The sequence below is a fragment of the Anguilla anguilla genome, chromosome 17 (genome assembly GCF_013347855.1).
Source record: "Anguilla anguilla isolate fAngAng1 chromosome 17, fAngAng1.pri, whole genome shotgun sequence".
Lineage (NCBI taxonomy): Eukaryota > Metazoa > Chordata > Actinopteri > Anguilliformes > Anguillidae > Anguilla > Anguilla anguilla.
This window is the reverse complement of record NC_049217.1, coordinates 2,272,210-2,294,796: the sequence shown is the minus strand read 5'-3', so window position 1 is coordinate 2,294,796 and position 22,587 is coordinate 2,272,210. Positions and strand designations below refer to the sequence as shown.

The following is a 22,587-nucleotide window of genomic DNA, read 5'->3' as shown; positions in this document are numbered from 1 at the left end:
CATCTCCACATCACACACACACACACACACACACACTGACACACACACAGAGACACAGACACACACACACACACAGACACACACACACAGACACAGAGACACACAGGCACACACACACACACACACTGACACACACACACACACACACACAGAGACACACACACACACTGACACACACAGAGAGACACACAGATACACACAGACACACAGAGACACACACACAGAGACACACCGACACACACAGAGACACAGATACACACAGACACACTGAAACACACAGAGAGACACACAGAGACACACAGACACAGAGACACACAGAGAGACACAAAGAGACACACAGATACGCACAGACACACAGAGACACACACAAAGACACACAGACACAGAGACACACAGAGAGACACACAGACGCACAGAGACACACATACACACAGAAACACACTGAGACACAGACAGACACACAGAAATGCACAAAGACACAAAAAGACAGAGACACACAGGGACTCACAGAGACACACAAACACAGAGACACACACAGACACACAGAGACACACAAACATAGAGATGCACAGAGACAGACAGAGAGGTGAAAGAAAGCAATCATATGAAGCACATTGCAGAGCGCTAGCCGCAGTATTATGGCTAACTTGGTTCACTATGGTCCTCAAGGCCTCAGGGACCCCCATTTTGTACAGACATTGTTCGGTCAAACGCCTGTGGTTGTTTTGTTTGATTATGGGATTAGGGCAGGCTCAGAAGGTCCCAGGTTATTAGATTTGGGTCCATGCGGATCAGGAATCATAGCTGAGCCCATTTTAACAGCATGCAAACCCATGCCAGCAGCCTGGATAGGACCAGCCCCTTGGTCCCACGTAGGGAACATGGAGCCCTGACGTTATATGAGTCCCAGTCCATCGGCAGCACAGAGAGACACCAGGTCTGCCCTCAAGTTTGCCCCACCCTGAGACTGCCCCCACCTCGACTGCCCTGCCTTCCTGGCCTGAGTAACCTTACACCCTCCTCCTTCCTCTGCGATTATCCCAGCCAGGACCTACCCCTCAAAGATGGGCAAAAAGTGCACTTCAATGAATCTCCTTACAAGACCCAAATTAGCTCCCAAATCTGTCTGTATCTGTAAAATACAACCAAAATGGTGGGGTTGTAGGTTGCTTTGCGCAGAAGTGTAAACCATACATAACAGGCAAGCAGCATGTGTCACATATGAAATTAATACATGTAAACAGAAATATGGCGGCCGGGTGGTGCAGTGGGTAGCACTGCTGCCTCACTGCAAGAAGACTGGGGCCTTTCTGTGTGGAGTTAGCCGTGTTTGTGTGTTATTCCCGCGTCCATGTGGATTTCCTCCAGGTACTCCAGCTTGTAAGTTGCCCATTGGTATGAGTGTGTGAGTGAATGGTGTGTGTGCCGTGCAATGCACTGGTAAACTATCCCGGGTGTATTCCTGCCTCTTGCCCAATGCATGCTAGGATTGGCTCCAGAACCTTTTGGCAACCCTGGCCAGGAATATGCAGGTATAGATAATGGATGACTGGATGGATGGAAACAGAAATAGCAAACACGTGTATTTTAAATGCATGTATACATGTGTATATCCTCATCCATGACATAGTGGAGGGGTCAGCAGTCACATGTCCATCACAGGTAATTCACTGCAGCTCGTTACATACCTGGGCACCTGGGCACCATGCAGCCGCTGATACAGGTGCCTGCAAAATGACGTTCTGTCCGAGGGAAGCAGCAATGTGGGATCTGCACAAGCCTGTCAGCCGCTGTGTCAGTAATACATCATTTACAAGATTACATGCATACAAGATTTATTACTGCAGTGGTTTTGCAAATGCTTATATTTGGAGTGATGTGCATTTTCATATTTCTGCCAGTTTAAAATTTCATATTTTTCAAAATTTGATTTTCTTTAGAAAAAAATATAGTGCATTTTAGAAAAAATACATTTTATTAACTTTATTTTATGAAAACAATTATTTACACATTCTAAGGTACAGGTTTGGGACATTTTAACGTTATAAATCTGATCCAGTTATTTTAGAAAATTGCAGGTGAGGGAGGGGCAGGAGCCCCAGGGAAACAGAAACAGGGAAGATGAGGTCAGGCGCCATAACGATGGTCAACAGACTGGATAAATGTAGTCTCTGCACCAAAAACTTGGAATAAGCACCTGGACATAAACACCAGGTCAGCTCAATTTAGCTCCAGTTTAGCTCAGGTTTTACCTGGATATAGCCTGGCTGTTTCCTAGCTGGCTAGAAAACATTCCCTGTTATAGGCTTAAGAACATGTTAAGTTTACAGGATAATAATAGCATCACTATGAAAGTCTATGTGTCAATGCAAGCTCGGGATTTAGGGGCCCCCTTACCGGGCCTGGGGTGGGGTGCTGCTGCACCCTCCCGCTCCGCTTATGGTGCCAGCTTGGCACTGTACATGAAGACAAACATTACTCTTGTAAAACTACATCTTCAAATGCACAGCATTTGAAGAATTCATTGCATAAACAAGCACTGTCACTCGTTTTTTCAGCAGTCTTTTCAAAGAGTGCAAACCTTTTGCCCATCACATTCCAGTCCTCTCAGCTTAGACCTCTCCTCTCTGTTCTGACCTGGTCAGACACAGGCGCTGTGAAAACAGTGAGCTCGGATAAGCAGGGTTTTTGCCTGATTTCATATCAGGATTGTCCCTATTGTATGAGACAGAGATAGAACTTGCATGGTTAATTATGAAAAGCAAGCCAGCAAAATATGATTATTCTCTTTACGGTTCTGGTCTTAGCTTCTGTCTATATTCATGGAATGTATTTATTTATTTATTTATTTAGTAATGATTAAAATGCCTATTAAAGTGCAAATCTATTTTATTTTTGTTGTGTAAAATATATTTCTCTCAAATGATTTGGGGTGTCTTTATTCAAATAAAATTGTACTTCACAAGAATTCAGAAAATAATAATAAATAAGTAAATAATAAGTAAATAAAACACATGTTCACACACACACATGCGCGCACACACACACCCACACATGTACACACACGCATGCACACACCCATACATGCACACACACACACATGCACACACATGCACGCACACACCCGCACACCCACACATGCACACACCCATACATGCACACACACGCACGCACACACACGCACACGCAGGTACACACAACCATACATGCACACACACGCAGGTACACACACCCACACACAATGGTGGTGGTGGACATTAAACAACTGGAGGGGAAATAAGCAGTTTTCTCATACTTGGCTTATCTGCTGGTTCGTTATGTTTGAAACTTCCCGTCTAGAGAGCTCACAAGGCCAGGCAGGGACGTGAGGTGGAACCGCTCCTTCAGCCAGATAGTGTCAAGGCTGAGTTTTAATTTACCAATCAAAGCATTTTTAACCTCAATAGCAACCATTAGTTTGAGATGAAGGAGGGTTCAGGTGCTGGTGTTGACCAGGTCCTGGTGAAGCACAAAGTGTCTGTTTATCATGCCGTCCTTTAAATGTGTTTCCTGAGCTTTTACTTGGCATATAATTAGAATGTCTAGTTCTTAAAACCTTATCTAAATCTGTTAATATAACTTTAAGGTATTTATTCCCCAGCATTGTCCATTTTAACACCCTTTAGTGAAAGAACTAAATGTTATTAAAAGATAATCATCTCAGTAGTGCAGAGCCTTGCAGAGGCCTTTAGAGAGGCAGGTGCTCAAAGTGAGAAAGGGGCACCAGCCTAGAAAAACTGTTTTACCACCCAGTTACTGTACGGAATATATTTTACTAACAGTGATAAAAAATATACACATTTTTATCAAATTCAAGCCCCCGCCCCCCCTCGGGACAGTGCGTTTGCACTGTCAGAGCTATTACAGTTATGATTATGAATATTATTGTAGGGCCACAAAAGTGCCTAAAATGTACATCTGGACGAGTAGAGGGTTGAGCCACAGCCCAAACGATGGTCTGTTTGTGTGTTTGTAAGTACAGGACTGAGCAACAAAGGTGAGGAATAAGCAAATACAGCTCCACTCAGCTTGAATGCTGTCACTTTGCCCTGTCATTACACCTTTAATCAAATGCATATTATTTATTTAGTTGCTGAGATGCTATCGGTAATCAGTAATGTAATCACAGTGTGATGCGGGTGCTGCCTGATTGCTTCTGCACTGTTAATCATGGAAGGGTGTGCCAGAGCAGGACGCCGGGCAGAAGCACTGTTCTATATATATATACACCTCATATATACACCTACTTCCAAATACTGTGCATGCACAGGTAGCACACGCATAGATGCAAACACACACACATGCACGCACAGAACACACAAATGCACTCACAAATGCAAACACACACAAATGCACTCACATAAATGCAAACACACACAAATGGACTCACATAAATGCAAACACACAGACGGCAGGGAGAGGTGCGAGGATTGGTAGTGGAGGACAGGTACCTGGCAGTGCGTTGGCCCCACCCCCGAACCACAGAAGGAGGTCCGGCAATAATCAGACGCACCGGTCGGTCATTACGCAATCAAGGCTCGGGGATAAAACGAGAGCCAAAACATGAGGTAATCGCAAAGTACCGTGAGGGAAATACGTTTGGTGAGGGGATGAGGGGATGAGGGGATGAGGGGATGAGGGGATGAGGGGATGAGGGGATGAGGGGATGAGGGGATGAGGGGATGAGGGGATGAGGTAGAGAGAGCGCGCATTGTGGATATCTGATTGAATTACTGTTGTGACCTGGACTGCCTGACTACCCGCTTGTGTATCGACTCGTTTTGTTTGAGAACCCGGGTTTGGATTTGGACTTTGGATTATGGACACGGAACACGGATACGGATTGTGGAATTGGACCTTTGTGAGTTTCCCCCAATAAACTTTTCTTGTTTAATTATACTTTGTGTGTTTTAGTTATTCTACTTGTGACATGGAAACCCCACACCCCTGGTTCTGCTACAATATTAACAGATATATCAAAAGAAAAAAAAGCTTTCAGAAGGTGCAAGTTTCATGTATGAAATATGAAAAATATATCATTACAAATGTGAAAAAATGAAATGGATAATTCAATTCAAAAAGTCACATAAAAGTGATATTTCACGTTGGTATGACATGACTGAATTTCATTAGTCCGCTCCTTGTAATTGCATCTATGTGGGTAGCTGCTCCCATTCATTCTCATTCATTTTCAAGCGCTGCATTGTAGAACTATCACTTTGGGGAGGTCTGGAATGTGAACGGCTTTGACCACTTCATGTCGATGCAGAGTTGGTTAACTTTCTTCATTTGTGTCCATGTCTACGGTGGCCCACAGGGACAACTGGGCTTTGAAAGCAAACATTAAAGATAACACTGGTAATTTTCATTTTTTCAGTATTGTCAACATATGAAAAGACCAAAACCAATAATGTTTCTGTCCATCTCTCAATTAATTTACCCTGCGGACAATAATATTTAATCTAGCCAATGCCGATATACCGGAAGTCATAGAACTCCATTGTTGTCCAAAAAAGTATTTAAAAAGTCAAAGAGACATACTGTCAGGACTCGTGGGGGGTACGGACCCAAAAGCAGAGGGGGGAAAAAAAACACGAAACTCAAAAGGATAGATACGAACAAGGACTTTACTACAACAACAAAAAAGGCAAACAAACAGGGAACAGGTAAGGCCACAAAGGGCAAAACAACAAACTCAAAACATTCTTAAGAACAAAAAAACACAGAACAGAACACAAAAAACAATCAAACCAGAAAAGGAGGGGATAACAAGACACAGGTGGGAACAATGATAGAATAACGAGACAACAATAATACAATTAACAGGGGGGAACAGGACACAAAACAGAAGTGCTGCCATCTGGCGGCCCAACAAGGGAAACACAGACAGGAAAACACAGAACCATGACACATAATGTTGCTTTGGTCGGCATTATTAACCATTACAAAAAAAACCTGGCCTTTGTATTTTTTATGGAAACAACTTTATGAAATGAAAGGATTGCTTTCAATATGTGGAAAGTGGTTTGGTGCGATGCCAATATTCTGAAAATAGTCCCTATTGAAATTAACAATTTGCGCTGTTTTAAAGTAAATTGGTAAAAACAAAACTGGTCATGTTTTTCGTGATAACAGGTTGCATTTTCTGAAAATGAAAACATGTTTTTCTGAGCTGTATTTAACGACTTCAGCACACAGCTGAAATGAACGTCTTTCCTGGCTGAACGCGAAATAGGATACTGGGAGTTGAACAAAAACATTTTTGGATATGTTGACAATACTGAAAAAATGAAAATTACCGGTGTTATCTTTTAAAGGAAATGTGCTCTGAATGCAGAAATGATGCAAATTCAAAAACAGATACAAGAACCAAAAGAAATGCAACCGAGGGAAAGGATAGTGACGAGCACACGCTCACTGAACATGGAGCACAGGCAGTATGGTCTACGCCACCCTATAGCGCCTCTGCCTATGACCCCTACTGGGGGCAGTGAGGGGGGAGGGGGGAGCGCTACTGGGGCTGTTGTGTGATTGGTTAGGGGCGATGAGGGGGGAGGGGTTAGCACTACTGGGGCTGGTGTGTGATTTGTTAGGGGCAGTGAGGGGAGAGGGGTGATTGGCCAGGAATGAAAGTGATTGGTTAAGGGCTGCAGTCAGTGAGTGAAGTCGGTGGCAGGCCTCTGATGAGGGTTAATAAGGTGGTAAACCAAAAAGAGTACCTCTCTCTTACTGGTTAATTTGAGGATACAGAGTTTGATTTTAAAAAATGTGTGTGTGTGTGTCTGTGTGACTGGAAAAAGGCAAATGGTGCTTAGATGGCGGTATTTTAAATTCCAGCCTTGAGTATTCTTCAGGTCTTCTCACTCAGCAGCTTGTCCTTCAGAGACACAGCAGACACTGTTCCCTGGATCAGGATCAGAGACACAGCAGACACTGTTCCCTGGATCAGGATCAGAGACACAGCAGACACTGTTCCCTGGATCAGGATCAGAGACACAGCAGACACTGTTCGCTGGATCAGGATCAGAGACACAGCAGACGCTGTTCCCTGGATCAGGGTCAGAGACACAGCAGACACTGTTCCCTGGATCAGGGTCAGAGACACAGCAGACACTGTTCCCTGTATCAGGATCAGAGACACAGCAGACACTGTTCCCTGGATCAGGGTCAGAGACACAGCAGACACTGTTCCCTGGATCAGGGTTGAGCAGTGCCGGTCACTGACATAGGCAGGGTAGCGGTTGTCTAGGTTGCCCCCTGGTGGGAGCGGCACAGAATGATTCCCACCCCTCCCCCCCTAAATTGAATCCTGAGTCAGACCTGCGCTTGTCTGAGCAGGCTGTGCTCATGACATGCCCCCCTCCACAGTACTGGTGCTGTCACCATGGCACAGTGGGGGGGGGGTTAGTGTTGGGGGGGGGGGGGGGGGTATGTGGTTAATATTACAGGCTCAAAGTGTTAATATTACAGACCCAAAGTGTTAATATTACAGGCTCAAAGTGTTAATATCACCGGCTCAAAGTGTTAATATTACAGGCTCAAAGTGTTAATATCACCGCCTCAAAGTGTTAATATTAATATCACCGGCTCAAAGTGTTAATATTACAGACCCAAAGTGTTAATATTACAGGCTCAAAGTGTTAATGTTACAGGCTCAAAGTGTTAATATCACCGGCTCAAAGTGTTAATATTACAGACCCAAAATGTTAATATTACAGGCTCAAGTGTTAATATCACAGACCCAGTGTTAATATTACAGACTCAATGTGTTAATATCACAAGCTCAAAGTGTTAATATTACAGACTCAATGTGTTAATATTACAGACCCAAAGTGTTAATATTACAGGCTCAAAGTGTTAATATTACAGGCTCAAGTGTTAATATCACAGACCCAGTGTTAATATCATCGGCTCAAAGTGTTAATATCACAGACCCAAAGTGAGAAATCATCAGTAAAACCTGAACCACACCAGCAATGTGACAGATTTCCAATCAATGACCCACTGACATACTCCTATGACTCCCAACAGACATCATTTCTGTAAATTCTCTGATTTTATTTTTTAACAGAGATGCCACCACCGCGCCTTCCTTTCAACACTGTCATTTCTCCCCTTCCTCCTCCTCCTCCTCCAAGTCCTGCCACAGACTCGGATGGCAGACTTTGGCAGTGCAATCAAAGAACCAAAAAAACTTTTATTCATTTCAGCATTTTCCCTTCTGTCAGAGAGTGAGAGAGAGGAAGAGAGAGAGTATGCAGGCACTCCATCTATTTCTCTCTCACTTAGCTAACCTCCCTCATGGCACACAGATCAGTGGAACTTAAGTCTTTAATTGAGGTGCATGAGTAGCAGCCTTCTGAGTTTTAGCAGGCGGGATTTGGAAGCGTTTGTCTCTCAATGCAAAAAGAGCAGCAGTGCGGGAAACAGCAGGAGAGGAGATAGACAGAATCCCCTTCTGTTCAGCCGCTGGAACACGTTTGTCTCGTCTGGGTTTTTCTTCCTTTTTATTTTTTATGCAATATTTGGTCCAATTTTATAGTGACTGAGAGTTTGAAGAATTCTGGCGTCCTTCAGACCAATGATGCTGCTTGGTAAGTCGGATGGACTTTGTGCAGATTGTATCTGTGGGCGCCGAAGCAGCACGCGGCTGTTTCATTAGCGCTGCTGATGCCGTTTACCCTTTCAGTAGCACATACTGTGCAAACACAAAATCTACTGGAAAATGTTCTTATCGAATTCAGTTTTAAATTAGATAAGAAATTCTTTCTTGTTTATGAAGTCAGTCAGAGATGCAAGCTGTTATACTAAAATAAAGCCAGAAATTGAGATATCAATGCATAGGAAAAGGTGCACTTGTGAGCTGCACGTGTGCGGGAGTGATTGCACTTTCGAATTCGCAGGTGTGTTTAACCTAAGAAAAACATTGAATAAGAAAGCGGATTTATAGCTATAGTTCTCACAACAACCAATTTTTATGTGATGTTGGCTCAGCCGTCGGGTGTATTTTGCGTTGTGGGTGTGTGAGCTTTGTTCTGCTGGAATTTACAGGGTCGGGTACGAGTACGAGGTGAAAAGTGTTGGGTGGTACGCTCGCCGCTCACACGAAATGAGCGTTTTTCTATGGCTGGCAAATTCCATTTGTATTTATCGGCTTCCACCCAGAACAATCACGTCGCCTCCTCAACCTGCCGTATTTTTCGCCAGTTTTGTCGAATCCCTAATGGCCCGCCGAGAGCTGCATATTATCTCAAGACCTTATGGGAATAACCCCTGTTACCCTTCAATATGATCGCTGCCGTTCTCCGGCGAACTACATCCCATTGTGCCCTCATACATTTTATTTGTGCCCTCCTCTCTAAAAAACTATGACATTGACAGAAGTTAGAGTTTTGTGATGCGAATAAATTACAATTGGAATTGCATTTCAGACTGTCTATTGCCTGCAACCTGTTTTAAGCGTAACATGTTATTAGGTTACTGCTAAGTGGAGGTTTCGGTCTACTTATTTTGCTTTTAGTTCGTGTTTATCAGGGTCAAATAACATTTTTTTTTACGCAGAAGGAAATGGGCGGATAACTTATGATGTGGTTTTGATTAATTCCAAGAGACCAATGTGTGTTTGTCGGCGGCGGTTAACGCCATAATTCAATCACTGAATAGGCTATAAACCAAAAAGGAAAGTGAAATATTAAGTAATACGTTTCTGTAGTTTGCGGAAGCAATAAGCACCGCGTTGGCTATAGCTAGAAACTTTCAGAACCAGCTCGCACACTCCCCTGTGTTGTCGACCGTTTGCATTCAAAGGAAGAACCTGTGTGCGAAATTAAACAAATTGATTATTAGTCTCTGTTTGTCTCTCCCCACACCGACAGTGAACAAAATACTCGCACTGGAAATCCACTTAGGACATAACCTACAGATGTGATGGGTGCTCGCATCACTCGCACCTATTCTGAAAAAAATTGCGTGATGGTACATTGGTATCAAAAAATGAATATGCTATGCTCTTCATGGAAAAGTAGGCCTACTGTCCGCTCTCCCTTGCTTTCTTCTCCGGACGGGACCAGTCATTCCGGAACTATTTTCTGCGTCTGATTTGTTAAGGGATATCACTTGCTTTGTGGTCGTATATATTCACTGTATTTACTATATTTATTATTTCGTTGCCAAAATTGCTGCGCTTGTTTTGTTTATATGCGCATAGTTGCAACCGAACAGCGAGGAGCTTCAAATCAGCCCCTCGTTTAACAAAGCTGCTGTTGTTTTGGATGGAAAGAGATTCTATAAGTCTACTTTGTGTGCATTCTGTATTTTGGATAAGTTGATGCAATCTACATCAATCCACCTGTTTCCCAGCTGAATGTTAGGGTAAGTTTTGCGAATTGTTACAGACACCGCGCGACTCAAAACTGAATCTAATGTTACGATAGACACCAGCATTTTCAGACTGCACGGCTTCTCCAATTTTATGCTTAATAACGCACAGTTGCAACCTTTTGTGTAACGGAAAACTTTATTGTTGTTGAAGTACCGACCAATTACCTTAGTCTCAGTTTTCTGACAGCTCTACAGACTACACTGGTTCACTTCTGTACTTGAGCACAGTAAAATCTGGATGATACACTTACAGTCTGCAGCTGTAGCTGGTTCTTATAAAAAAGTCAAAGCAAGATATGATTGAGCTAATTAAATAATTAGCGGAAGAGCAGAAGTTTGTTCACAATGCAGTAGAAGGGCATCAAAACAGATTCTGTTGTTATAGCACCCCAAAAAATAATATAAAGGGGCATCTTGTCCCACTATTGGGATCAAAAGCCCTGCCAAGGGGCATCTGGCTCCAGGTTGTCATCTGATATTGAAAGTTCACCAGTTATACTGCAATTTTTTTATTTGTATAAGTTGTTATTTTTTACACTTGCATTAATAAATTCCCTGTTGTAGATTAAAATAGAGTGGCTCAGGCTGCTGGCCGGATTCTGAATGCAGTTCTTGTCAGGGTCTACTTACCATTGGATACAGCGCTATAGCAACCAACTCTGAATTTTTTTTGAATTTGAACTCTGCATTTGCTGCAGTTGTGCAAAATTTTGGAATCAATTTGACTGTATACTTACAGTACGTTTCAAGTAGGAACATATTCTAGTGTTGATAGAGATCAGCCAGTCCAGTGTTTGAACACAAAAAGTTCCCTTCCCAGACAGAGGTGTGTTTATTATACAACACAGTCAATTGCCTGGGGCTTGCGATTGTTTAAAATATCTATAATTATGCTTATTGGATCAATTCATAAACTGGTGTTCATCTCCTATGAGCAGAATGGCAGCAGTGTACTGTAATGGTTGGGGAGCACAAAGGTTGCAGGTTTGATTCCGTTCTGGAGTGCTGTTGTTATACCGATGAGCAAGGTACTTCAATTCTATTAAATGTTATGGTTATGTGGTAATGGCTTTCTAGGCCTATATATGTAGTTCATGCAGATGATCAATCTGTGTTTAGTTTAGATGCAAAAATGAGTGTGTTTTCAAATGGCTTCAGTGCACACGTCGTTGATTTTTGCAAATGAATTCTATCAGCATTTACATGATTCTGCAGTTGTGTCATAGTGCCCTCTCACAGCTTTACATGGACATACGCTTATATGTGTAGGGAGATGATGATGGAAGTAGACTGTATGACGTGTGTGTGCGTGCGTGCGTGCGTGCGTGTGTGTAAGAGAGTTTGTGTGCCGGAGTAGACCTGAGGCATTTCCACACTATCATTTTATTGTTAATGAACTGTAAAGTAGGCATCAGGATTAAAATGAACACTTCATCTCTGTTATATTTCATTTTCTCCATTTTTACTACATAATTTGGAAACAGTGCTTACTGAGATACCTCTTATTCACCTGGAGGCCATGCTGTGTGCACATGCATTCAAAGTGTTCATCCTACAGTCCTCACAGCAATATAAGAGTGGGCATCTGCAAGTTTTTATTGTTTCCTTCAGTCAACAGCTAATCTGGCCTTCAACAAATAGGATTTAAGTGACCAGCCTACCTGTGCCATACCTTCTGGTATGAAATGGACTATGCGGTTTTCTGTTCCAGGGGTAGGGGGGTGAGGGTGTCAGTGAGCCATGGGCAAGGCGGGGGGTGGGGGGAAGGCAGTTAATTAGAGTCCAGGATGGCAGGAGGATAGAGTGAAGTGTCTCTTCCTCTTAGTCCGCTATCTCCGCCATGAAGAGGAAAGAGGAAAAGAAAGGAGTCAATTGCGTTCAAGCAGGCCTTCAGGGCTGTAAGAGAGGCGATGGGCGAAATTTTGTTGTCATCTGCAGAAAAACGGATCACCATCGTTCACAACAAAACGGCTGCTGTTAGAGCAGAGGACTCAGAGGGCTGATAGGATTCAGACGGCTGACTGCGGGACAAGAACCAGCTGTGGAGGAGTGAAATGAGACCTGTGTGTGTCTCAGCTGAGAGAGGACCAGACAGAGAAGGACAGTCTCAGTGGAACTGTGTGTGTCTCAGCTGAGAGAGGACCAGACAGAGAAGGAGTCTAAGTGGAAGGGGCTGTTCTGCTTTGGGAGTCCATCAGTGTTCTCATGTACAAATGACTGCAGCTTGCATGGCTCACAGACAAGCTGGTCATCATTCCACCTCAACTGTTGGCTGTTTGCAGTGACTCAGAGAAAATGTGGGCTGTACAGTGGGTCAGTGAAAATGTGAGCTGTGCAGTGGCTCAGTGAAAATGTGGGCTGTACAGTGGGTCAGTGAAAATGTGGGCTGTGCAGTGGCCCAGTGAAAATGTGGACTGTGCCGTGGCTCAGTGAAAATGTGGGCCGTGTGTCCCACTAGAAATGCCAAAATCCTGGCCGAGCACACTGCAAGAGAGCGAGCGAAAGACTGGTGGGCAGCCACACATGCTAAAGTTGCTTCATGGGCCGAATTCAAGACAACATTCAAACATGCCTTTCTGGCTGAAGATTACGAAGCAGAAGCTGAACAACCGCTGGAGAGAATTCTTGGGTCCATCGAAAGCATCAGAGGACTTTGCTTACAATTACCATGCACTGTGCTCATGCTGGAACTGGGATCACAGAGAAGAAATTGGTCCAGGTGATACTGAAGAATAGCAAAGCATCACCAGTGCCCTCAGGGCTAGCATTAAAACCATTAGTACCATGCAAGAGCTAGAGTACATTGATTGATTCCGACTGGACAGAACAGAAACACTACTGAGGCCAAATCACATGTAGTTCAATGGCTGTGGTGTGCTCCAGAAGAGGTATGAAACCTCCCATTGAAAGCCATGGTGGGCACTGGCTGCATGTTCACTTTGATGAGGGGTGATTGAAGGCAGCATATCCAAAACCCAGTGAACAGCTAGTACCAAGTACAAAACACACTTGTCCTTGCCAATGGAAAGGGTCATTCAGCTCCTGGATCGATCCATCTGGTATACGACATACAGGGAGCCCTTTTTAAAAATAATAATAATTTGGCTCCCACCTTGGAGCTGAGCATGTCCAGTTTCCACCCTAATTTGAAATGCCCAACTGCAACTGCAACTGCAGCCGTGTTCATGTTGGAGCCCACTGTCAGTTTGAGGGAGTCTAGACAACTCTTAAAGAGAAGAAAGGAACCATGTTGGACTACTGGAAGGGCGGGGCCTGGCAGGGTGGGGCTGGACACATGACAGTGCAGCTCACCGCAAAAATAAAAAAAGAATCAGGCAATGGCACCAGGTTCTCTAGATGTACACAGGTGTCATGTGTTTGTGACCTGCTAGAGAGTTTATATGCTGTTCCTCTGCATATGGTCTCAGGAGTGCTCCTCTCCCCTCTCCTACAGCCGTGATTAAAACAGTCAGGACAGGCTGAGCTGAAGGACACACTCACAGTCCGACTGACTGAGGGCAGGCAGGGTCAGTCCAGCCTAGCGACACAGCAAATAAATGAATGCAAACAGCCATCTGGCTGTGAACTTGGCATATTTGTATTAGTCATGTGGAGACTGCAGAGGCCAATTGCAAGGCATGAAACCTGAAGTCGTATCTGATTGGAGTGCATGTTGTCGGAGAGTTCAGCTAATTCACCTAAGAGAAAACAGACCTTATTCTAGCTCTCCTGTGAACAGGCTGAGCATGGTCTATCAGATATCCGATCATGAGTGTGCTCAGAGTTTGTGTGCATGAGTTTGTGCGTGTGTGTGTGCATGAGTTTGTGCGTGTGTGTGTGTGGATAAGTGTGCTCAGAGTGTGTGTGCATGTTTTTGCTTGTGTGTGTGCATGTTTGCACGTGTGTGTGGATGTGTTTGTGCACGTGTGTGTGGATAAGTGTGCGTGCATGTGTTTGCTTGTGTGTGTGCATGTTTGCATGTGTGTGTGGATGTGTTTGCTCGTGTCTGTGTACCAGCTCCCCTTCCCAACTGTTGAGTGTGTGTGTGAGCATGTGTGAGAGAGAGCGAGCATATGCATGTGCGTGTGTGTGTGTGTGTGCGCACATTTATGCGTCTGAAATTCATTAAGATTTAGTGGAGTGTGGATTTTGTTGATGGAAAAGAAGGTCAGGCAGTGTATGAGACTGTGGAAATGTGGTATTCTACACTTCCCTCCTCACAGTGTATGAGACTGACTGTGGAGATGTAGTATTCTACACTTCCCTCCTCACAGTGTATGAGACTGACTGTGGAGATGTAGTATTCTACACTTCCCTCCTCACAGTGTATGAGACTGACTGTGGAGATGTAGGGTAAGGGTTTGTAATATTCAAGCCTTCCGTCCTCACATCATGCCCATGTCTTGGAAACAATGAATGGTACATTTATGTTGTGCTTTTTACTATTATAGTGGTTTTTGTTTTATTTTGCTTGATTTCATTTTCCAATAGGCCTCTCACTGTGTATCCCAAGACATTCTTTGGTGTTTTATCATATGGGCCCGGTGAGGGTGCAGTAAAGCTGAGACACAGACACTGAACAGATGCAAATATCCAAGTGCCAGGTGATAATGTGGTCTATAAATATGGAGCAGCACACAATAGCCTAAATAACGGAGAATGATTAACTGTGTTAACTACACTACTGTCAGTAATATATATTTTTTGTCCATGTCTTTCCTGAGACAGGCAGATGAAAGGACTAGAGAGCAGTGCAGCACTTAAGAGTTCGTCGCTACTGTTTTCTCAGTTGGTTTGCTAGTAAAGTAACTATCTAGTCACTAAATTACATTAGTCACTTAGCAGATGCTCTCATCCAGAGAAGTGCTGAACATCAGTGTTGGTCTCAGTGATAGTCTCAGTATTAATCTCAGTATTAGTCTCAGTGTTAATGTAAGTGTTAGTCTCAGTGTTAATCTCAGTGTTAGTCTCAGTGTTAATCTCAGTGTTTGTCTCAGTTTTAATATCAGTGTTAGCCTCAGTATTCATTTCAGTGTTTGTCTCAGTGTTAATCTCAGTGTTGGTCTCAGTGTCCGTCTCAGTATTAATTTCAGTGTTAGTCTCAGTGTTAATCTCAGTGTTAGTCTCAGTGTTAATCTCAGTGTTTGTCTCAGTTTTAATATCAGTGTTAGCCTCAGTATTAATTTCAGTGTTTGTCTCAGTGTTAATCTCAGTGTTGGTCTCAGTGTCCGTCTCAGTATTAATTTCAGTGTTAGTCTCAGTGTTAATCTAAGTGTTTGTCTCAGTGTTAGTCTCAGTGTTAGTCTCAGTGTTAGTCTCAGTGTTAATCTAAGTGTTAGTCTCAGTGTTAATCTAAGTGTTAGTCTCAGTGTTAATCTCTATGTTAGTCTCAGTGTTATTCTAAGTGTTAGTCTCAGTGTTAGTCTCAGTGTTAATCTCAGTATTAGTCTCAGTGTTTGTCTTAGTGTTTGTCTTAGTGTTAGTCTCAGTGTTGATCTAAGTGTTAGCCTCAGTGTTAATCTCAGTGTTTGTCTCAGTGTTAGTCTCAATGTTAATCTAAGCGTTAGTCTCAGTGTTAGTCTCAGTGTTAATCTCAATGTTAGTCTCAGTGTTAATCTCAGTGTTTGTCTCAGTGTTAGTCTCAGTGTTAATCTAAGTGTTAGTCTCAGTGTTAATCTAAGTGTTTGTCTCAGTGTTAGTCTCAGTATTAATCTGTGTTTGTCTCAGTGTTTGTCTCAGTGTTACTCTCAGTGTTAATCTAAGTGTTAGTCTCAGTGTTAATCTAAGTGTTAGTCTCAGTGTTAATCAAAGTGTTTGTCTCAGTGTTAATCTCAGTGTTAATCTAAGTGTTTGTCTCAGTGTTAGTCTCAGTATTAATCTGTGTTTGTCTCAGTGTTTGTCTTAGTGTTAGTCTCAGTGTTTGTCTCAGTATTAATCTAAGTGTTAGTTTCAGTATAAATCTCAGTGTTAGTCTCAGCGTTAATCTAAAGCCGGGCACCCACCGCACGCGTATCGACCGCGAGCGCACTACGAGCGTATTACACGCTTAACTGAAGCGTAGTTGAAGTACTGTTATTACAACGGCAGCGGGCGACGTCGTCTCCACCAGATGCGAACGCGTCGTGTACCGGCTGCGAAGCTCGCGCGACACAAGCGAACTGAAGCGTAGTTTTTCGCTTCTGTTCTATTTTTTCGGCTTGTCGCGCGTCACGATGGCCTGTTTATACACAGAAATATGCTCTAAAATGCTAGGTATACATGCTCTGATTTATATTTCATCCTTATATTACTGGGGGTGTGTCCCTAGTTACCTCCCAGATATTTTATAAGCAGCTAAAAAAATACAAGCCTTTTCGTTTTGTAAAAATAAATAAATAAATAAATAACTGGAACCTGGGGAAAAGGCAAACTTAGTTTTGCTGTCTTATTTTGCGGAGGGAGTGGGGTAAATTTGAAAATACACCACAAAGACGTAGCCTATTGAATGACGTAGAAGTGAATGCACCGAGCAGCAGTTTGTTAGCTCGAGTGTTGGAAGGTAGTTTTTAACCAACCATTGCTCAGCCTATTTGACTTCTCCGATGTCTTCGTTCGCCGTGCTTTCAAAAAGGGCTTGTTAATAAAAATCAGATAATCCACAGAGCTTTAAAAAAATCAGATTATTTAGTGGTCTTGCCGATGAAAATGCACCTATTTTATAAATGAAGTTGTAAGCAAGCCTTTATTGCACTTGTACTTCAAAGCTTCCGGTGTTCATGGCGTTGTGGTGTTCATATTGTGAACTCTCTCAGCCAACGGGGGGTTGAGTGACGGAAAAACCAGCACGGTGAGGCAGAGGTAGTGTTTAACAAAAAGGTCTTTAATAATGGTAATGAGTGGGGGTAGAGGTAGGGGGAGCCAAAAACAACTAAAAAGTCTTCCCGGTCGGGGTATCAGTGCTCCGCTCCAGGTCTTCACAGCCTCTTCTGGAGAGAAACGAAAAAAAGAAGTAGGTTAAGGGGGGACAGGGCGTGGTCAGCCCGATCCGGGTCCGGTTCCGGTTCCTTGCTCCGGCTGCCGGCTGGTGATCCTCCGTTTCCAGCGAGTTGGCCCACGGCCGCTTCCAGTCTCTTCCCGGTGTAGAGTCGTCCGGCGTGGCTACGACGGAAGCCCCAGCAACTCTCTCCTTCCTTGAGTTGTGCTGCTCTATATAAGCCTGCCTGCTCGTTAGTACAAGCAGCTTCAGGTGGGCGCCGGCAGCCAATCCCGCAAGCAGCTTCAGGTGTGTGGCAGAGTGGAAAATTCCACCTACCTTCCCTCTGCTGCAGCCCTGTCCATGGTGCTGCCGGTTGTCGCCTCAGTTGGTCTGCCGGGGGCTGTCCAGGGTCCTGAACGTCTCTAGACAGGGGTTTGCTAGGTACCGCCCACTCACCACTTTTCCCAGCGGCCGCCGGTGTCGATGGGCTCGGCCGTCCTGGTGGTCTCGTGGGGAGCACCGATAAGGGATCGGGGCGCCACATACCCCTTCCCTCAGCTCCATGCCGTTCCCTGGAGCGCCCGTCCATAGGCATTCCTCCCGTCTGGACAGGGCATCAGCATTCCCGTGGAGCTTCCCGGCTCGATGTTCCACCCTGAAGCGGAAAGACTGTAGCCCCAGAAACCACCTAGTAACACGGGCGTTACTATCTTTATTCACTGCCATCCATTTGAGTGGGGCATGGTCAGTGATCAGTACAAACTCCCTACCCAGTAAGTAGTACCGCAACTTGTCCATCGCCCATTTGACAGCTAAACATTCTTTTTCAACTGTGGCATAGTTACGCTCATGTTTTAAGAGCTTACGGCTGATGTACGTTACCGGATGCTCGGCCCCCTCCCGGATCTGTGAGAGAACGGCTCCTATCCCCACAATGGAAGCGTCCGTTTGAAGTACGAAGGTCTGATCGAAGACCGGAGTCACCAGAACCGGTTCGCTGCAGAGGGCTTGTCGCAGGGTTTCGAAGGCACCGTCAGCTTCCTCCGTCCAGCCGACTCGGTTGCTTCGACTCTTGGAAGTCAAGTCATGCAGGGGGGCTGCTATGGCGGCAAAATTTGGAATGAATTGACGGTAATACCCAACTAAGCCCAGGAAGGTTCTCACCTGCTTTTGCGTCTGGGGCTTGGGCCACGTCGCGATGGCTTCCACCTTGGTGGATTGGGGTTTCACACACCCTCTTCCGACGGTGTATCCCAAGTAATCCGCCTCCTCCAATCCCAGGCGGCATTTGGTTGCGTTGGCCGTCAGGCCGGCCTCCCGGAGGGCCCCCAGCACCGCCTCTAGCCTGCCCAAGTGGGTTCTCCAATCTGCACTGTGGACCACGATGTCGTCCAGGTACGCCGCCGCATACTCCTGATGAGGCCGGAGGATCTGATCCATGAGCCGCTGGAAGGTTGCCGGGGCTCCGTGGATCCCAAACGGTAGGACCCGGTACTGGAAGAGACCATCCGGCGTCACAAAGGCCGTCTTCTCCTTGGCCTGGGGGGAAAGGGGAACTTGCCAATACCCACGGGTGAGATCCAACGTGCTGAGGAATCGAGCTGGTCCCAGCCTCTCGATCAGCTCATCGACCCTGGGCATGGGGTAAGCGTCAAAACGTGAGATCTCATTTAGCTTCCTGAAGTCATTGCAAAACCGCAGGCTCCCGTCGGGTTTGGGGACAATGACTATTGGGCTGCTCCACGAGCTGCGGGACTCTTCAATGATCCCCATCTCTAACATTTGCCTGACCTCTTCCCGGATGGTATCACGCTGGGCCTCAGGGATCCGGTACGGCCTCAGCCTAACCTTCTTTCCGGGTTCTGTGGTGATGTGGTGGGCTATGATGGAGGTCCGGCCTGGGAGCTTCGAGAACACATCCCGATTCCGTTCCAGAAGTTCTCGGAGATCTTGGATCTGGTGGCCCGTCAGCTGCTTTCCCATCGTTACCTCAGGGGTGCCCTGCGGGGAGACGTGAGCAGAGAGGGCCTGTGCCGGCGGTTGTTCAGTTTCATACCAACGTTTTAACAAGTTTATGTGGTATATTTGGGTGTGACGGCGGCGTCCCGGTTGGCTGACTTTATAGTTGACAGGCCCGGTTCTCTCAACCACTTCGTATGGCCCGTGCCATTTAGCCAAAAATTTACACTCGTGGGTGGGGACTAAGACCATCACTTTATCGCCCGGCTGGAATTCTCTCACCTGAGCTCCGCGATTGTATACCCGGGCCTGGGCCTGCTGTGCCTGCTGCATGTTTTCCCGGACCATGGGCCAGATCTGGGCCATCCGTCGGTGCATCTGCTCCACGTGCTCGATGACCGTGCTATGTCGCGAAGGTTGGCGCTCCCATGTTTCCTTGGCCAGGTCCAACAATCCTCGGGGTCGCCGCCCATACAGCAGCTCAAATGGTGAAAACCCTGTAGATGCCTGAGGTACTTCACGAATGGCAAACATGAGGTATGGTAACAGTTGGTCCCAGTCTTTACCATCTATTTCGATCATTTTTCTCATCATCTGTTTCAAGGTATGGTTAAACCGCTCTACCAACCCGTCGGTCTGCGGGTGATAGACGGAAGTCCTCACCTGCTTCACCTTCAGCAGGTGGCACATCGCCTTCATTACGGTGGACATGAAGCAGGACCCCTGGTCGGTGAGTATCTCCGACGCGATACCCACCCGGCTGAACAGCAGGAACAGTTCTCGGGCTATAGCTTTCCCAGTGGCCGTCCGCAACGGAATGGCTTCTGGGAACCGGGTAGCGTAGTCCATGATGACCAGGATATATTTGTGCCCCCGGCTGGACCTTGGAAGGGGGCCCACGATGTCCATGGCGATGCGGTGGAAGGGGACCTCTATGATGGGTAGAGGGATCAGGGGGTTTTTATACTTCACCTTGGGGCTGTGGAGCTGGCACTCAGCACAGTGGCGACAGTACTCCTCGACGGCCCTCTTCACTCCGGGCCAGTAGAACCGTGCGATTATGCGCTCATATGTCTTCTCCGCTCCCAAGTGGGCCCCCAGGAGGTGGGTGTGGGCGAGGTACAGGACCTTTGAAATGTAAGTCTTGGGGACTAACAGCTGGTTAACCATCTCTTCCTTGACCTGGGATACTCTATATAACAACCCCTGCTCACTCATAAAATATGGGTAGGTTGTTTCACTTACCCCCGGTAGTAACTGCCCATCGATCTTCTGGACGTCCCTCCAGGCCTGTGTCAGGTTGGGATCCTGCAGCTGCGCGGTTCCAAAGCGACCCTGCTCCCCGGTCTGGCTCCCTGGCTGTGGTGCAAACTCAGTGAAGGTCTCATCCGAGCCTACCTCCTCCAGGCCGACGGGGTTCTCGGCTACGGCCTCTGATGCGGTGGCGGTGGTCTCCTTAGTACGGCCGGTTTGCGGCCTCCCCTCACCCGCAGCATCCGTCGGTCCTGCCTGGTTGTCCCCCGAGAGGCCAGCCCAGGCCGGTTGAGTACCCCCTTCGGTGTGCTGGGGTCGCCTCTTCTGGGGTCTGCGCCTGCCCTCTGGTTCGAGGTTCGCTGGAGACTCCTTCCAGTACCTACCAAATACAGCACAGTCCCGGCCCACCAGTACAGGGACGGGCAGGTTCTCCACGACTCCTGCCCGGACGGCCACCGAGCCTCGGGGGGTGGTCATCATAATGTCAGCCGTGAAATACTGCTTAGTGTCCCCGTGAATACAGGCCACGGCAATTGCCTTACCTCGGGAGTCCCCAGCAAACTCCGGCCGGATGAGGGTCACCATGCTGCCCGAGTCAAGTAGGGCCTCGGTATCCCGTCCGCCGATGGTTACCGGAAATGTTGGGGCTCTGGCTCCCTCATGTGCCCAGCAGGTGGTGATGTATCGGCACGGGAACACCGGGGGCTCTGACGTATCTGCGGTGGGCATGGGCTCATCCCGGTCGGGGCAATCCCGGGCAAGGTGACCTTCTCTTCCACAGGTATAGCACCTGCGTCTTTCCGGGGGTCCCCTTGGGGGCGCTGTAGGGCGCCCAAGCGGTCGCGGCTCCAGGGGTTCAGCCATTCTCCGGGCGGGGCCTTTCTCCAGCCTGTATCCCCCGGCTGTCCCTCTTACCGTGTCGGGTCGGCTGGTCCGCAGCATCTCCTGCGTGACCTGGTGATTCTCCAACAGGGCAATTAATAGTTCTAGTGTTCGGGGGCCCTGTTGGGCAACATACCTCTTCGCATCCGGGGGCAGGGCCCGGATGCACCGGTCCAGCACCACTCGATCCAATAGGGCGGGACCATCTCCTTCCACCAGCCAGCTCCGGGTGATGCGGCTCAGGGCTGTCACTTGGGCTCTTGCTGGCTGGCTGGGGCTATAGGCCCACTGGTGGAACCGCTGGGCTTTAGCCGGCAAGCTATAGCCATACTGCGCCAGAATGGCTGCTTTGAGGTGGTTGTAGTTGGCGGCCTCTGCATCGGTCAGGTCCCGGCAGGCTTTCTGGGCCTCCCCGATCAGAAACGGCGCCAAGATGCCCCCCCAGTCTCCCCGGGCCCAGCCTTCTCGGTGGGCGGTACGTTCAAACAACTCGAGGTAGGCTTCTACGTCATCCTCAGGAGTCATTTTTGTCAGTACATCCCGCGGCGTCAGTTTGTTCTCTGACGGGCGGGTGACCAGGGCCGCCATGGCTGCCTCCAGCGTCTTCTGCGTCTGCAGCACAGCCTTAATGGCCTCCTCCATTTTACAAAAAAATTTTTTTTTTTTTTTTTTTTTTTTTTTTTTTTAGAGCTGGTTTCTGTCTGGTTCCGTCACCCCGTAGCGTGGAGTTAGCATGCCCGCATTCTCCACCATGTGTGAACTCTCTCAGCCAACGGGGGGTTGAGTGACGGAAAAACCAGCACGGTGAGGCAGAGGTAGTGTTTAACAAAAAGGTCTTTAATAATGGTAATGAGTGGGGGTAGAGGTAGGGGGAGCCAAAAACAACTAAAAAGTCTTCCCGGTCGGGGTATCAGTGCTCCGCTCCAGGTCTTCACAGCCTCTTCTGGAGAGAAACGAAAAAAGAAGTAGGTTAAGGGGGGACAGGGCGTGGTCAGCCCGATCCGGGTCCGGTTCCGGTTCCTTGCTCCGGCTGCCGGCTGGTGATCCTCCGTTTCCAGCGAGTTGGCCCACGGCCGCTTCCAGTCTCTTCCCGGTGTAGAGTCGTCCGGCGTGGCTAC

The 22,587-nt window shown here is 46.8% G+C and overlaps 1 protein-coding gene across 1 annotated transcript in view; it reads left to right on the top strand.

Moving 5' to 3' along the window:
• The first annotated feature begins 8,315 nt into the window (after window positions 1-8,315).
• Window positions 8,316-22,587, top strand: part of LOC118216012 (zinc finger protein 385C-like) — an 82,354-nt gene continuing 68,082 nt past the window's right edge. Inside the window, exon 1 of the mRNA XM_035397009.1 lies at window positions 8,316-8,633. Within this exon, the coding sequence (XP_035252900.1) occupies window positions 8,621-8,633 (13 nt within the window). The 5' untranslated portion in view covers window positions 8,316-8,620. The remainder of the gene's footprint in view (window positions 8,634-22,587) is intronic.